The sequence below is a fragment of the Aplidium turbinatum genome, chromosome 8 (assembly GCF_918807975.1).
Source record: "Aplidium turbinatum chromosome 8, kaAplTurb1.1, whole genome shotgun sequence".
In the NCBI taxonomy this organism is placed as follows: Eukaryota; Metazoa; Chordata; class Ascidiacea; order Aplousobranchia; family Polyclinidae; genus Aplidium; species Aplidium turbinatum.
In genome coordinates, this window is record NC_137479.1 from 30,939,124 (window position 1) to 30,957,209 (window position 18,086).

Consider the following 18,086-nt stretch of genomic DNA (forward strand, 5'->3'; position numbering starts at 1 on the left):
TATATTCCTCATCCAAGATTGTGTCCAAGAGGAAGATATATGCTGTTTGCTCTCTTTATACTTAAAAAGATTAATGCCCCAATGTATTTGCCGTTTCTTGTAGCCTGTATTAAGATGTCTTATAATTATTTGCAACTGGACTATGTAAGCAATGACAAATAGTTTACAAGTTGACATGAACAAATATGAGAATAATATTTTGTTGCTTTACAGGTTGTGTAAATTTTATTGTTAAGTTACTGTAATCACAAAATGCCAAAAAAAGTGAAAACTGAAGTTTCTGGTAATGATGAAGCGAAGTCTGAAAAAAGAAATAAAAAGAAAAAAAGTTCTAAACGAGCCTTTTTTGATGAACTTGGAGGTATGGAAGAAGAGGTACCGGAAATGGAGGCCAATGCCAATTTAAAAAAAGAAAAGAAAAAGCTTAACAAAGAAATGGATAAAATGTCAGTAAAAGAAAATGATGCAGAAGAATGTGGCGAAATTAATGGAAAGGAAACTGAAAACGCTGAGCAGAAAGAATTGGTGCAAGATTTTTCACATGAAGATGGTCCTGTTGCAGAAACGTTTGCTCTTGATGAAGAATTAATGAAAGGTATGACAAGAAAAGAGAGGAAAAAATATGAAAAAGAAATGAAGTTCAAAAAACAAATGGCTGAGATGGAAACAGCTCGAGCTAATGATGAATTGAGCAACTTCAGTGTGTCTCAACAGGCATCCACAAAAGCCAACACATATGAAAACACAATGGATATTAAGGTAGAAGGCTTTTCAATAGCAGCCAAAGGAAAAGACCTGTTGAAAAATGCAGATTTAACTATAGTGGCAGGAAGAAGATATGGGTTAGTTGGTCCAAACGGAAAAGGTAAAACAACATTGCTTCGTCATATTGCTGCTCGGAAGTTGGCCATTCCACCACACATTGATGTATTGTATTGTGAGCAGGAAGTTGTGGCTGATCAGACTTCTGCTATAAATTCTGTGATTAATGCTGATACAGAACGACTCCGACTTTTAAAGAAGGAAAAGGAGTTGATAGCTCGACAGGAGCAAGGAGATTTGACTATTCAAGAAGAGTTAAAAAAAGTTTATGAAGACATGGATGCTCATGGAGTAGCATCTGCGGAGCCTAGAGCAAGAAGGATACTTGCTGGTTTAGGATTTACTGTTTCCATGCAAGGTCGTGCAACGCAGGATTTCTCAGGAGGTTGGAGAATGAGAGTATCGCTCGCCAGAGCATTGTTTCTTGAGCCAACTCTATTGTTGCTTGATGAACCGACCAATCATCTTGACCTGAATGCTGTTATCTGGCTTAACAATTATCTTCAAAATTGGAAAAAGACCCTTTTAGTTGTTTCTCATGACCAGTCTTTTCTAGATGATGTTTGTACCGATGTTATTCATTTGGATAGCTTAAAACTGTATTTTTATCGTGGTAACTTTGCTCAGTTTAAAATCATGTACCAGCAGAGATTGCGAGAACGCGTAAAAGAGTATGAAAAACAAGAAAAACGGATAAAAGAATTAAAATCTCAGGGAAGTTCTAAAAAAGTTGCTGAGAAAAAAACTAAAGAAGCGTTAACAAGGAAACAACAAAAAGGACAGCGAAGAGGAGCAGCTGTGATGGAGGAAAGTGTTGAAACAAAACAAGAATTAATAGAAAAGCCACGAGAATATGTTGTTAAGTTTTCATTTCCTGATCCACCATCTCTTAGTCCTCCTATCATGGGCTTATACAATGTTGATTTTGGATATCCCAATCAACCTTTTCTTTTTAAAGGTGTTGAGTTCGGTTTGGACATGGATTCTAGAGTTGCAATTGTTGGACCCAATGGAGTGGGTAAATCAACTTTACTTAAATTGCTGTGTGGTTATTTAGATCCTTTATCAGGAGAATCGAAACGCAATCATCGCTTGAGGTTTGCTTACTACAGTCAGCACTCGGCAGATCAACTTGATGTTGAGAAATCTGCCACTCAATATTTGCAAAGCAAATTCAACTTCGATTACCAATCGTCCAGAAAGCGTCTCGGTTCTGTGGGCCTTGTCAGTTATGCCCATGAAATTCCCATACGAGATCTAAGCGGGGGGCAAAAAGCAAGAGTGGCACTTGCTGAGCTTGTAGCCACTGCACCTGACCTTCTGATACTAGACGAACCTACAAACAATTTAGATCTTGAATCCATTGATGCTCTTGCGGAAGCAATTAATAATTACAAAGGAGGTGTTTTAATAGTATCGCATGACGCGAGGTTGATCACAGAAACAGACTGTACATTGTGGGTCGTCGAAAACCAAACTATCAACCAAGTAGATGGAGATTTCGATGACTACCGTCAAGAAATCTTGGAAGCTCTTGGCGAAGAAGTTGTTAAAAAAGAAGACAAGTGATCGTACAAAACGTGATGTATTTATGTTTCAAATTTTCTGTTTCTATCTAACTGAAAAAGGCGACGTAATAAGTCTGCAATAACGCAGTCACTTTTGCGTAATGTGATCTTATTTTTGGTGGAGATCTGTTGTCTGAAGCTTGCCAGCCGTTGCAACGAATGCAACGTCGGAATAAAATCAGATTATCACCTTATACATCTTGCGGTAGTTCAGCATAATTTGCACCAGTAGAACGCATCATGTTATTTAACTAAATGCCTGGTGAAGAACCTCATTCAATATTTAACAACATTTGTTTCATTCAACTTTTTAATTTTCGTTATTGACACAAAAAGTGGATGCATTGAATTTTCCTTCATAATTTGTTTGTGCAGTGTCATTGTTAAAAAATCAGATCACCACCACAGACTTAGGATTACTACACATATACCACAGCTCTAAGATTTGTTGTTGCAAGGAACTTACACTGCATTTTGAACATTGCAGCCGTTTCTAAATATTTTACAAACCGATTTGTTCTGTGCTGTTTCAAGCTCTTCTGGTATTGCTGCTTGACGCGTGCTCTGCTTCTGCCTTCCAAGGCTATCGTCTCAATGTAAACAAACATGTTCTATTCCTCGAAGTACGGTCTAGTGTGGAGCGAAACTGGGTGACAGGCAATGGCCGGGCGCTAATGTCGCCATTAGCCTGGCCACGTTTTACGGCTACGCTTTCAATATAATGTTATGCAATAAGTGATCCCATTTTTTAAATTTTATGAATGGTGGTGTTGGCCTTCTGATATTTACGCCGCCTGGGATGGTGTCGCAAAGAATTCGTATTTCTGACAACTATGCTTGCTGTGTAAATCTAAGCTCAAGTTGCGAAGCCAAAACTATGTCTCGCTCCGTCGATAGAGTTTCATGTAATATTTCGGCAATGATTTATTAAATTGTTTTCTGTCGATCGTTTAGAAACAGATTGTCTTGGAAGCTGTTCAAATATTATATCGTTGTGGGACTCTGAACTGCTGAGTTTCGTTGTGTGAGTTGCAGAAGTTGTTATTTGTGCAATAGATTGAGTTTCGATTTTAGCAGCATGATCGTTGTTTACTTGCCGGCTACAAGACTGCCCACTGCGGAACGACGACATGTGTACCACCAAGAACTGTGTTTACAAGATCATATGTAGGGAAAGCTACATAGGCAGCACGATCCGCCCACTCCACTCCCGCCTGAAAGAACACCTCAGCTCAGATAAAAGTTCGGATTTTGATCATCAGCAACAATGCCTCGCCAACTTTGAGTTTACAATCATTGCCAGAGAAACGACGCGGTACTGTTGCGCTTCAAAGAAACCATTTTCATAAGTAGGCAGAGTCCAAGGATCAACAACCGAGCTGAAAGGGAAAAACTACGTTACCTAATCTGTTAATCAACGGATTCAACAAAATTTCGCAGCAATAACGCCTAATAACATAGAACCTCAGCAGCCTCAAGAAAAACAAAAGAGCCGCACAAAACAACGACTCGCTGACTTCAACACCATTCGTTATAGCACATTAGGGAACGGTGTTCCGAATGCTAGTGCAATTCGCTATTACCACAGCGAACTCGCAGCATCAGGCTGAAACAGGTCGTTGATAACTACATTGTGAAGTTGTTATTTGTATTGGGAATGAAACGGCATCACATGTCATTTGAACAGCATTTTGTGTTTATGCTTGCGAAAGGTTTTGCATTGTTACATTGAAGTAGTTGTACATTTAACCTGACAACAAGTGAATTATCCTGTGAGAACTTTCGCTGAGACATGCTCGCAATCGGTGGCGTACTCGTGGGGGGGGGGGGAGGTTCATTGGGCTTCGTCTTCCGTTTTAAAGAAAAGTTTATATAATTTAATGAAGTGGAATACTGCATTCAATATCTTTTGGCTAGCATTGTTAAAGCAAATAATAATATTGTTAAACTAAGCAATTACCAAATCCACGGATCAATGCCTCCCCCCTCTGCTCGCAATGAATTCCCCATCTTGCTTCCATTGTAAAATGTGCTGCGTTGCGCAATGAGAAGAGAACCTGATTGTTGTTTGTGGCGGTATCGGGTATTGTCGCGATTGCCTGTTTGTTAACAATGACGCTTAAATTATTAAAAACATACAATCAGTTTGGCGGCCATCAGTGATCAACGTAATTGTCTGTTGCATTACTATGTATGTGACTTACAATATTATATGGCATTAGGATTGGCCTGAGATTAATTTTCAGTCGCGTGCAATATGGCATTGGGGAGTGACATCAGTGTGGGGTAGACAGTGGCATTAATCTTGGTCTGCGTGCAACTGTTGGTGCATAAAGGCAAGCAATAAAACAATAGTGGCTGATTCTATCTGTAACTAACTGCTCTAGGCTGCTGCTGAGTCGGAGTCTGCCTCGCTTTCTGACCTGGTGTTGTTCTGAAACGATCCCTGGTCCATATCCCGAAAGCCAAAACCTCAATTGCTAAAGCAACAGGGATCAGTTGTCAGTAGATGTAACAGAAAATATATTTCGCACTTGCTAGTGCATCGTCAGTTCTGATGAAGGGCAGTTAAAGCCTACAAGTAATGTTTTAAATAACAATACAGTGACGCAATAATGTCAAAACATGAGCGTAAATATCGAAAATAAGCTGATCCTATCTGCGTGTAAGCTCTATTTTGCGGGTCTGCTACTATTCGGTGAATCCGATTCGGTGAGAGCCTTTTTCGGAGAGTTCCCTATTCGGTGATGTTTTGAAATTTTTTTTTGAAAATTATTGGGTACCGTAGCCTAATTATCATTGCCGCTTTTACATCGTTTTAACGTCGCTAAACGTTGAAATAACACCCTAACCCTAAAACGGCAATGATAATTAGGCTACGGTACCCAATAATTTAAAAAAAAAAATTCAAAAAATCACCGAAAAAGGCTCTCACCGAATAGGGAACTCACCGAAACGGGCCATTCCGCTATTTTGCAGGTTTATAATTAACGCAAGTTCATGTTGGTTTCATCAATTAGAATGTTCAGTTGCGTTGACAGTGAGTACTTTTAGACTCGTGAACTTGAAAAGACCACCACGTCTTTTTTTGGATATGGGCTAGTGCATTTTTCTTGTTGGTTTTGTTACCAGGTTTATAAGGTGATAGCCTAACTTCAACACGCTGCCTTCTCTTAGCCGATGAGTGCGGATTCAGCGCCATGTCGTGTCATAGTCTGCGATCAAGCCGATTTATGTGGATGAATTGGCTGCATTGATGATACGAAATCCCGCTTCGATTAGCCTGCGTTGTAGCTTATTTCTGTACCATTCAAGCACGCATTCGACAGTTGTAAGTAAAAGCATTTATTCCATAAAAATCACTCTTGATTTTCAGTAATTCTACATGTGAAAAATAAATCAACAAAGAAACAGTGACTATGTAAACAGACAAGTAGTTCAACAGTGACTGATGGTGAAAGAGCATAAATACTAACAGTCTACAATCTTAGTGCGGTTGGCTGAGTGGGCCTGCGTTACTAAATACATTATTGTCATCATTAGTGCATTGATTCAGAAACAGAGAGCGTACGAATAAGCACCAGCGCAGAACAGCTTGAAATCCTAACATAGGCTACACTTGTGAGCAATGCCTTCACGGTATTATTTTGATCAAGACTTAACTTTCAACTGTTTCTTATTGAAACAAGCAACTAACCATTTAGCTGATGGTAGATTTGGTCAAGGAATGTTTCATGTTGGAATAAAATTTGGGGATGGAAACAACCGGAGAACAGATCGATGAAAGAACTTGCCAATAGAAATCATTGACAATTTTTTTTGTCGTCTTCAGGCTTACACCCGGTGGTTGAAGATTAAGTTGACAGACAATCTTCGTGTCCACCATCAGGCATGCCTTTAAGTGTCCTGCCAAAGACACAGTCGCATGCTCTTGAGCAGTGTCGAATCGGCGCCCTTTCGATTGCCGTTCCAGGGCTCTCACTACTCGGGTGTAAGCTGATACGACAAACAAACTACACGGCTATGCAGCCGACATTGACAAATTGATAGGCTTGAATATGGAACTCAGAATAATCTCTTTCTTACGGTACATTCCAGCATTATCAACAGGGACTTAAAATTGACCATATTTCTATGTTCCAATATACAGTACAATTAGCTTGGGCGGCAGATAGGTTGTGGTTATACACGAGAGCTTGTGTCAAAGCTTGTTTGGAATTTCTTTCCAAAGAACTTTGCGGCAATGGAAAGATCCAGAATCACAAGCTACCTTTGTTATATTTCGCTATATCGTCTTTGATAGAATAAATCATCCAATGTCTTTTGGTAATGGTTTTCTTGGGCCATGCAATCTCATCAACGTTTTTTATGGTTCAAAAATAGCCATGCGCTTTCAGGGATGAAATGAGAATAAACGCAAACCACATTACAAAAAGGCCAGTTCCACAAATCCACTTAATTAATACGTTTCCACCTAATTCTCCACCAAGAATAAATCTCCTGTAAAAATAATGATGTTTTATAAAGTTGGAGTCAGAGTTAGATCAATTACGCTGTTTTCAGCTCAGTTACATAGCCTAAGGCTTACGATTAGGCTAAGGTACACCGTCAAATTTTTTTATTACATTACAATATCAGCCTACATTGTTCTGATATTTTGTAACTACAATTACTTCCAAATGTAGGCTATTACGTTACAAAAATTAAAGGTTGAAATATTTATATTTATCCATGATGTGATCAAAAGCTAGTAGAATTGTATTAGATAAAGATTAGATTGCAATGTAGAAGTCCCTTCATGAACTTCAACTGGCGGCTCAACAAAAGTATCATACGTGAAACTTTCCAAACGTAATTGTAATTTGGACCAAAATTTTTAAAATTAAAATTTCCCAACAACAAAAGTCTCAATTATAATTACATGAAAATTTATAATTAATTACATTCGATAGCAATCGTATTTCATCCAAGTCTGGTCGGAATTCCAAAGAAGCAGGGGCAATATAAAGAGTAGACCTAAGCTACTATTATGTAGAATTAGAATTAACATTGTTTTGCTTAGGTTTTTTAAAATGGAGCTTACCAACGTTATTGGGTTGAAGAAGTTTATATTTCTATAGGCTAACTTTATCTTATAAGGCATAAATACTTTAATGCTAAATACGATTCCGGTCATTTTACTACCACATTAGGTGGTGAAAAAAAGTAGCCATATAAATATTTGATCGACTAAAAAGTGATTGCATTATATAACTTCACAAAGCAAAACAAATTCAAATGTCTTAACAAAGCTAAGCATAAAACTTTATCTGCAAAATAGGTAAATAAGCAGTGAAATATTATAATTAGTCTGAGCTGTAATTTTTCATCATCCTTTACCTGGCAATGAGAAGAATGACACAAACAGTGCCCAAAGAATCAAAGAGAGCCACTGAAAACTCAAGACTTTGTGTGTTGACTCTGTACTCCTGATTCCTGGCGAGGGAGTACATGGTTCGCATCACCCAGGGCAAACCAAGCCCGAGAAAAACATTTACACTGAAACACAAATGATTAAAAGTTATTTTTAATAACAGTTTTTTTCAAGGATGCAATTTATTTTGCAAAGGCAGAAGAACTTTCTCTCATGGAAAGATAAATGTAAACGTGTCACTTGTCTTTTAATACTGGATGCGTCTTTGTTTGGTAGATTGCAGGATGGTGGGGCATCTAAACTTGTGATAGGCGTTGCCCCCTACAGCTGAGCAGGGTTAAGATTGACAGGCCCCACTACAAGGTAGGGTACTAACATCTCTCGATAAACATATACCAACAAGCTAATTATTTTGGCTTGAATATGGTCAAGAGACTTTCCTAATAAGTTTGTCTGTCACAAAAAACATTTTGGTCTACTTCACTGCTGTTCTTCAACTTATCAATTTAAATTGACTGGAGGCTAGCAAATGTTTTATTGAGATGAGTTAACAAACTTCAATTTCTTCCACTGCGAAACACAAATACTTCACAACTCACCTGTTGCTACCAGTGATGTTGCCAATAGATGCATCAGCGGTGTCATCTTGCAGCGCGGCCGTTCTCGAAGCGATTGTGTCGGGCAGACTTGTTCCAAGCGCGATGATGGTGATGCCTGTCACCTCTGTCATTAGTCCAGCGACGCAGCCAAGCAGATGCCCCATCTGAAATGAGACCCTAAGTTTGAATAGGAGGCATAGTCCTACGAGTGTGGCGGTATGTAAAGGAATACGTAGTATGCTGAAGGCCAAGGTTTGATTCTAATATCAATCAACCGCTACTCGAGAAAAATTCATAGATATTTCCCAGTGGAAGTGAAATTAATGTGGAAAATGCCTGGTTGCTGCGATACAGTATGCTTATGGCTGCTCTGATGAGGGACACTCTGGTGCAGGTAGGCAGTACCGTTGACAGGAGGTGCAGGGGGGTAGTTTTAGACCCGGAACTGGGGTGATATTAGGAGCCCTAATCCTTTTCAAAAGGCCCGAGAGCTTGAAAAAAACACAAGGTATGTTTTGGACGCAGACATTTTTTTAGAAGTGTTTTGATTTCGGACTCGAAGATGTTATTGGTACCGGGCCCAATTCATCGTCTCAACGGCCCTGCAGGGAGGCTATGCTGCGTTGGGACTTGGCAGAGAGTGCTGTTTTTGAGTGCGGTATAAGGTGCAAACGGCAGATCATAGTCCATAGTCCTGTGGCACGAAACAACTTTCGGGACTTTGCTCTATTTCGGTACCGGTACCACAAACCTAAGTTATTTCTGATAGAACTTAAGGTCGACTTGCCTTCACTGAGCAACCCAACATCGGGAGCTCCCACTCTGGCAACGTCGACCAATGGGTGTGAGAATTATCGACCCTCCCCGCAGTGATTAATCGACAGATGCGCTGATATTTAGCGACAATACGAAAGAAGATCATTCCTGTTCCAATAGAGACCTTCTAGTCTCCTGTAGGCCTATTTTTGTTTGCGTTAAGTTTCTTTTTAAAAGCAATTTTGTCCTAAATTGTGAAACATCTGTCACATACGAAAGAAAAAGTAGACCGACGGTAATGTGATAAACAAATGCCTTACCACGCAACAATAATAATAAAATAGTTTTTTTTTTGGTAGGTTAGCTTTAAAAATAGAAATTCTCATTTTATGAAAACTTACTTGTTCAATCACAGCTGTAACTGCACCAATTAGCAACAGGGAGATGACAAAAGCTGGAAACCCCCCGTATACGTGTCTTGGGGGGGTGCAGGCGAAAAAAAGCTTCCAAGGAGTAGATAAGAAATGCAAGACATAAGACATCCGAGTCGGGGCAATCTCGTTTCCTTCCTCATCAACCTCTCCACCGACTCGCATGGCACTGGAATTATTTATACGTTTGTTGTATAAAGCAAAAAAAACTGTTACAAATTTTTAACGAAAATGTTTGAGCTACCGAAGTCCAACTAAGAATATTTTCAATCAGATAACAAAACCAGAGTTCACCACTTTTATCAACAAGCATAAAAATTGTTGATGCATTCCGTTGTACAACTTTAGCCTTGCTTCGGACCATCTTCAGTTTGTGTCAACAAATGCTGAGAAACAAAAAGAAGAATCTCTACCCAGCTATTGTGGTCTAACAAAAGTTAGTTAAAAGCTGTTCTTTAGCTATGTTAGGTTAGGGCGTGTTTTAGACTGGTGCATTTGAAGCTCTTAGTGACAAGGGTTTGACCAATGACCATCTTTGGATTTGACTTAATTTCAAAACTATGCATAGTTTTTAGCTGCAGTAGGCTACACATTCTCGCTGGAAAAGAGATTACACTAGCGCTGATAACGGCTAAGAAATAAGATAGCATTAGTAGCCTACCTAGTCCTACTATATAGTCTCATTATTTATTGGTTACTTTATTAGTTATTAATTCTCATTATATATTGAATTCCGTCCTACATCAGTAAATTGTGTTTGTTAACTAAATTTCTAAAAATCTTGTGACAGAATTAGTTGTTAAAACTAGCTGCAAACCTGCAACTAGAAACGAAAAACGCATCGTGACATTACAGTAGACTATGTGACCTATCAAACTTTTATTTAAATGGCAGTGAACTTACTTCACGAATTGTCCTGACCAACTTTGGTCGTTTTCCTCCATGAGAACGCGGCTTAAGTTGTTCAAACCTGCAAATAGTTTGGTGATACATTGCTTGCTATCTAGAATCTAGATGATCAGAGTGAACAAGATGCAACTGGTGTTCCACTGGTGCAAATTAAGCTAAACTATCACAAGATGTATACAGTGACAATCTGCTTTTATTCCGACGTTTCGCCAATCAGACACGACTGACTTCTTCAGGGGACTAGACGAGGTAATGACTACCTGTCTAGCATGGCAAAACACAGGACCATATTGCTGAAATCAACTAGACTAAACATGCACAGGCCCGGATTTAGGGAGGGGCAGAAGGGGCAGTTGCCCCGGGCCCCCCAACTTTTAAAGGGCCCCCTATGTGGAAAAGAATGTGATTTTGTGTTATTTTTTCCATTTGGTCTTTAAAGTTTCTGCAAAATGCTATGCAGTACTGGACTGATGCTACTGTAGACGTAGAGATGGTTTTTCGCGCCGTAGGCGCAAAAATGTTTTTGCACGGGGCCCCCCGATCTAAAAGTGCCCCGGGCCCCCCATCAGCTAAATCCGGCCCTGAACATGCAAAATGAAAATTCAACTTCTAGACAAAAATTATCGCGCGCAAAGTTTGAAATAAGTTAGGAAAGGGGGGGACTTAAATGTTAACGATCAACAAGAAACTTAAATAACGACAAGAGAGGAGAGTGAACGGCATGATACTTAAGTTATGTTATTTAAGTTTCTTGTTGATCGTTAACATTTAAGTTCCCCCTTTTCCTAACTTATTTCAAACTTTGCGCGCGATAAGTTTTTGTCTAAAAGTAGAATTTTCATTTTGCATGTTTAGTTGATTTCAGCAACATGGTCTTGTGTTTTGCCATACTAGACAGGTAGTCACTACCTGGTCTAGCCCTCTGAAGAAGTCAGTCGTGTCTGATTGACGAAACGTCGGAATAAAAGCAGATTGTCACTGTAGATATACATCTTGTGATAGTTTAGCTTAAGTTTCACCAGTAGGCCTAGAACATCTCATATTATTTAATTTAATGCCTGGTGAACAGCCTCATTCAATTTTCAAAATGCAACTGGATTAAGTATGTCTGTGCGTGGTGAGAGAAGGCGGCCACATTTCATCAAACTTTGGCCACACAGCAATTTTGATCGCAATAGATCTACTGATCTCTGACCTAGTATTAGCCCAACCCTAAACTTCACAATAGCAGATTAGCAGTAGCCTTTTGATGACACTGCAAGCCTATGTTTAACCGCACCCCATTCGTTAGCGTAAAACTCACTATCTTGTTATTTTAATGGCAGCGAAGAAAAGGTATGATTCAAAGTTTTCTAGTTATTTGATATTGAACTTATTTAGTCCAAACCCAGGCTTAACCAAGCGAGCGTCAAATCATCTTTAATCCTCAAACCCCCAAAATGGTATAGTAACTACATTTGCATGGCACAACGTCGGCTACGATTAAAGTAAGGTAAAATCTTTACTGTACCGTACTGAAAGTGCTAAATATAACATTCAATTTAAATGTAGGCCTATCTATGTACGAATAAGATAATAAACTCACAATTAAGTGAGGATACTACTAACCGGAAAAAGAAGTTAAACTAAACTTCCCGTGGTGAGCTAACCTCTATCCCCCAGTCAGTTGCACTCTACCAGAACTCTTTTGTACTCACCTCCGGGTTGCAGGTTAATGTTAGCCACAGCAGCACTGTGATCTCCTAGGTGGGAGCCAGGAGTTGGGTTGCGAAGAACCAAAACAAAGTTCTTTGTTTCCTAAAAATATTTTGAAGACATAAAGAAATTTCCTTTTCCTTTGCTTGATAAGAGCAACTTCATTTTTTTTTTATTGCTTGGATAGTAGGCTACAATTGAGATAATCTTTAACCCCCGACTGAAAAAGTTTCGTCTGAAATTTAATTTTACAGTTTGGCAAACTTTTAGAGGCTTTGAACCATTGAAGCGAGCCCGGTCACTGAGATTGATGAAGTAAAGTGCTAATCAGTTGCAGTCAAAATGGTGTTGATGTCATGTCGATCTGTTCACCAGAGCGGACGTGGAGCTACAAACGTTATATGACTTGATCTTCCTGCTCATCCATATGACACATAGTTAATGGAATAATTCCCTGGCTACAAGACTTTAACAATCGGAAACTTCACTCTGTCAATCTCGGTAACTGGTCCTGCGTCAAAAGCCTCTACAAGTATGCGAAACTACTGGGAATAACCTATCAAGGCTTTGTCAGTCTGACTCTCAGGATAAAGTTTCAAAATCAAACCAAACATACACAGTAGCCTAATGGGTATATGGCCTATGCTTAGGCCTATCTGATACTGTCGAGAAAAATCTCTCTTTTAATTAAAGGTCCTTTGCAATCACATATGCTGCGTATTCTGTTGCGTAATACAAAGAAGCGATGTGTATTTTTAACATTATCGGCAGAGATGTACGTATACGCCGCAGACTTGCGGCGTAGACTTTTTGTTTACGCTAACGCTTGCGGCCACATTTTTTGGATAGTTTGCGCTTGAGGCTACGCGTAAAGTTTTTGCGTTTTTTTAGCGCATAGCGTCAACGCATACTTTTTAATGTATTTTTTTCGCTACAACACGCCAATACCTTCCAGCGCTGCAGTTGAAAGAATGTTTGCAATAGGCAAAGACATATTGGAACCAAAACACACCAAAATGTCAGATGAACACTTTCAGATGCTTGTGTTTTTTCGTGGAAATTCAAAATAAAACTTATTTGTTTCGAGTGGTTTATACCGTGTGAATGTTTGGCACCTGGCAAACAAAATTAGTTTACGCTAGTGTATGCGCTAACGCTGACGCTGACGCCGCCAACTTTTTTTACAAGTTACGTTGACGCATACGGCGTATGGTTTTTCGAACGTTTGCGTTAACGCTGACGGCGTCGATACTTTTTGTATGCGCGTACATCACTGATTATCAGTAACAAATCGTTTCGTTTTCCTCAAATTTTTTCTGTTTTATCACATTGATTCAGAAATTCGTAACGTTGAGTCATTACAGAAAAATGCAGATTTCTTGATTTCTGAACAGCACGGTTAATTAGGCATTTTCTGCATTTGTCAATCATATTGGGCGGCAGTTTTGTGTGTTTTTAACTTTTTTAAGTTTTTAACTTTGTGCGTTTTAAACTTTATATCCTATAAAATTCTTCATTTCGTTTCATTGCTTCTGTGTTGTGCCATTTGCTACCAAACAGGAAGTTTACCTGTTTCAGCCCCTTTAATAAAGTTAGTCGTTCTGACTGACAAAACGTCGAAAAAAAAGCTAGTTATCATTTCAACATCTTGTGATAGTGTAGTACAGCAGTCACTGGAAGAACGCAAGAAATTAATTTATGATATTAATTGTACTTCAAATCTTCAATATGTTTGATAGAATAACATAAAGACTAAAGAGCTATTTGTATTTGTACAGTTAGTCTCACCTTAAGATTTTTATTAACTTTGATAGTGATAAACTTTGAAGTTTCTTGGTGTTTAAAGTTTAAAACTCCATTAGAGTTTTCGTAGTCTGCTTCAGGCATGTCAATGGAGTCCATTCCCTTTGCGGTACCTTCGCTGCAAAAAAAAACAAAAAACACGCAATAATATCAAGCAACTTACGCTGACAGCAGTGACGTAGCCAGCCTAAACGTTTTAGGAAGGCGGAAAAATTTTGAGGGTCAAATATTTTTAAAAGATAAAGAGATAGTGCTTAAATTAAAATATAAAAGCATGAGTTGTAGTGAGTAACATATCGATGTATCATCTAAATTTTTCTGACACAGTGTAGGTTATTTACTATGTAATGCAGCCTTATAAGGCAAACCGGGGCGTGTTGTCACAGGTTTGGGGTTTTTCGATTTGTGCTTTTGCTATATACAATGCAAGTGATTTAGTTATATCATTAGTACACTGTCCACTTACACTTCCTTTTGCCACTAGTTAAACTTTTTAACCGCAAAAGGATTTTAAGAAAATCAAATTTTTGTAAAAAAAAAAATTGTGACAACACGCCCCAGCACGGGGCGTGTTGTCACAATTTGGACAGTGTACGAATGATACAGTGTACGAATGATACAGTGTACGAATGATACAGTGTACGAATGATACAGTGTACGAATGATACGAATGATACAGTGTACAAAGTGGACAGTGTACGAATGATATAACCAAATCACTTACATTGTATATAGCAAAAGCACAAATGGAAAAACCCCAAACCTGTGACAACACGCCCCGGTTGGCCTTACAAAATCAAATTTTATTACGTGGAATTTACACATTTATACAGTAAACAAGTTGAAATTAATTCAACAACTGCTTTGGGTCTTGTTTCCATGCTTTCACGTATCGACTTTCACCATCATCACAGCTGTGACAACTCGCCCCGACGTACGCAGTCAGACAAAAGTTTTAATGGCGGCTAGAAAAGGCACGCTCTTAACTTCTAAAGTGTCAGCTAAACATCTAACATAATAAGCTATAAAATTGATTTCATATTTGCGGTCAAACTGCTCTTACGAAAGCGTCACACAATTTTGAAAAGTTAGTGAAATTTACATCGATGACCAAGTTTTTGATAATAATTTAATTTAAGCTAAACCTGCTGTCTTTTCTTGACTTTGCTAACCTCAAAATGAAGATGACTCTTAACAAAGCACGCGCTACAAATATAGACTCGAAGCAGTAGGGGAGGATGAGGTAAGTTGAGCCACTTTTTACTTAAACGCTTCTACTAAGAAAACCGCTAGATTTACAATAAAAGTGAAAGTGGCAGCATAATGGTTGATGCTTTGGCCTTAATTTAACAAAAAATTTTTTTTCATAACTCATAAGAATATTGAAAAAAAACATGTTTTAAAGATTACGTCATTTTGGCTCAACTTACCTACCCCACGTGGTAAGTTGAGCCGGGGTGTGAGGTAAGTTGAGCCACTCGTTTAAGTTCAATAACAAAAGCTGTAGCGATGGTAGCCTACATATAAAATGCTATGCAAAACATGTGTTCACGAAATTATTGCCCAGCTATTTGTCCCGAATTGTAACATGGACTGTGACGCAATGGTGACGTCATCATTGCAATGCACTGTCATGCTTGAGCGACAATCTTTCATTATTTTTCCTCTATTCACTAACTCGTGTTTTTGCTGCTTAACGAAAACGTGGCTCGGTCTTTTACGATGTGATCTTCTTCTTCGTTTGAACCTTCTTCGCCACTCCAGGGGTCGAGGGGCTCTGCCTTTTACCACCCTTGGGCAGTGGCGGCGACGCGGTCTAGATGTTCGGGCAGGTGTCGAGCAGCCATTGAATTGATTCGTCATCCAATTCGCGCTGACCACGCACATCATTTGGCGCATGGCAGATGGCGCAGTTACAGATGGTGTGGTCTACGGTTTGTTCCTCCATGCCACACTCGTGCAGTGACTATTCCACTGCACAATTGATCCAGTCTCTTGTTGACAATATGTAATCTTCACTCAACACATGTGGAACTTGAGTCGAAAGTTAGAAAGAAGACAGGTTGGGTAGCAATTAATACATAGCTGCTACCACTAAGAAAGAACAACATGTGAAAGGATAAATTTATTTTGTTGTGACTGTTCGACAGTGAAATTGCGCACTTCCCAGCCGACAAATCTGCCACTTTTTCGTTGATTAAACGTCAACAGACGTTGAATTAATGTAGTGCTAGCAGATCGTGTTAACTGAGCTAAAGAACAGAAAATAAAACGATGAATCAATACAGCACAATCCTGATTAAATAAACCTCCAAAATGTGAATTTTCTAAATCAATTTCCGTTGTCTGTCTGATCTAAACTTATTCTATATGCCACCGATCAAGAGAGCATGGAAACCGGAATTTCTGCTGACGGCAGAAAGTTTCTCCAAGTGGTCGTGTGAGGAAGCTTTAACGATATCCTCTTTAAGAAAAGCACACTCATCGTTTGCTTTAAAGACAAAAGACAATTTTCATAGGCGTAGCCAGGGGGGCGAAAGGGGCTATGCCCCGCCCAATTTTCAAAGTTTGGATTCCGAAGTTGAGCCCTTTGTTGAAAATATAATAAAATTTGTAGAAATTTATAACGTTTTCCAAGAGATCTGGCTATTAACACCCCCAAGGACTTGTTTTAGATACACAGAAAGACAAAGAATCGCGCAAAATTTACGCAATTTACGTTTCTTTTAACTAGTTTGTGGAAGCAATTTCAGAATGGCTTACTCTGTTGGGTTTTTGTGTCGCTGAGTTTTTGGTGTTTTCTAATTTTAGCCGCAGATTTTGCCCGTTCGTGTGTAAGAGCCACCTTTAATAAGTTAATAGCTGTTTATCTGCTAATAAATTTTATACAAATATTACCCTAAAAGTGTTTCCAGAAAGCTCTATAATCCATTATTTAAATGTAATTTTGCAAAAATTTTCCAGGGGAGCATGCCTCCGGACCCCCTAGATTACGAGTGCCTTCGGCACGCTATAACCCCCAGTTTCATTGCTTCCCTTGCTCAAGCCACCAGGATACGTCACTGCACATCAGGTGGCGATGGCTTAAACAAAACACTTTGTCGTTCTCTTTAATTCATCAAATATTTGCCCCCCCCCCAAACAATTTTTTTCTGGCTACGCCAATGACAACTTTTCCTCGGACTTTCCAGGCACTTTTCTGACAAAGTTGGCCTCAATTTCTCCACCTTCATTGAAGAATTCGATTTTACCAATGTAATGCACAGGTCGGGTTTTCCCTTGCATGTTGCTTGTAGGCTGCAGTTTACACTAGGCAACAAATAAATTTAAACTTCAATAGACCAATGGACAAATTATTTTTTCAGAGATTTAGACTATTAAAGAGTAAAATACACGTTGTTATCTATTTAATGACTACATGTATCATCACTTAACACTGGCAGCTGAAGTGAGGTAAGTTGAGCCACCGGCTCAACTTACCTGTACATCACTGGCTCAACTTACCTCAAGGCCGCCATTAAAAGTTAAACGGGAATTTCTCCAGTCATATATGAGCCAGCAACCTCACTTTAATAGTTTCTGAATAAGCTAACATTAGTGATTACTGTTAAATATATCAATACTGGTGAATGCCACAGACATTTTGTAAAACACAAAAAATCTTTTTTTTCAAAAAGTTCAAAAAACTTCCCAAAATCACTAAAAACAGTTTTTCTGTCTTTCTACAAGACAAAGACCTATAATCTTTACAGAACAGCTCCATATAAGATAAACGGTCAGGTAGGTGGCAGTAGAAAGTTGATGCGATTTTTAGTTTTCGAGTTACGGGGGGTGGCTCAACTTACCCACTGGCTCAACTTACCTCACCTTCCCCTAAGTGCAAGTACAAAAAAAATTGCTGTGACAACACGCCCCTTGTGACAACACGCCCCGGTTTGCCTTACCATATAGCAAGGCTACTCAACTGGCGGACCGCGGTCCGAATCCGGACCTTCTGGGTGTTGATGGTGGACCTTGAGCTTTTGGAAGAATAACTCATTGTCACGCTTCAGGGCTTCTTTAAACAGATTTCTACTGGGAGGAAGCAATT

At 39.0% G+C, this 18,086-nt stretch overlaps 2 protein-coding genes across 2 annotated transcripts in view; one reads left to right on the plus strand and one right to left on the minus strand.

Moving 5' to 3' along the window:
- Positions 1-217: 217 nt before the first annotated feature.
- Positions 218-3,463, plus strand: LOC145775362 (ATP-binding cassette sub-family F member 1-like). Its single transcript, XM_082586650.1, has one exon. It carries the CDS (start codon positions 253-255, stop codon positions 2,389-2,391), a length of 2,139 nt encoding a protein of 712 aa, XP_082442776.1. The 5' UTR covers positions 218-252; the 3' UTR covers positions 2,392-3,463.
- Positions 3,464-5,725: 2,262 nt separating this feature from the next.
- The window catches only part of LOC145775488 (sodium/calcium exchanger 3-like), a 29,335-nt gene continuing 16,974 nt past the window's right edge, over positions 5,726-18,086 (minus strand). The window contains exons 11-17 of the mRNA XM_082586784.1: positions 13,982-14,114; positions 12,196-12,295; positions 10,493-10,559; positions 9,560-9,758; positions 8,403-8,566; positions 7,770-7,928; positions 5,726-6,890 (exon numbers count right to left, since the gene is read on the minus strand). Coding sequence (XP_082442910.1) covers positions 6,764-6,890; positions 7,770-7,928; positions 8,403-8,566; positions 9,560-9,758; positions 10,493-10,559; positions 12,196-12,295; positions 13,982-14,114 — 949 coding nt within the window. The 3' untranslated portion in view covers positions 5,726-6,763. The remainder of the gene's footprint in view (positions 6,891-7,769; positions 7,929-8,402; positions 8,567-9,559; positions 9,759-10,492; positions 10,560-12,195; positions 12,296-13,981; positions 14,115-18,086) is intronic.

What these genes read in the sequence shown, in the direction of transcription:
- LOC145775362 (XM_082586650.1), top strand. Translation starts at nt 253, where the DNA reads ATGCCAAAAAAAGTGAAAACTGAAGTTTCTGGTAATGATGAAGCGAAG.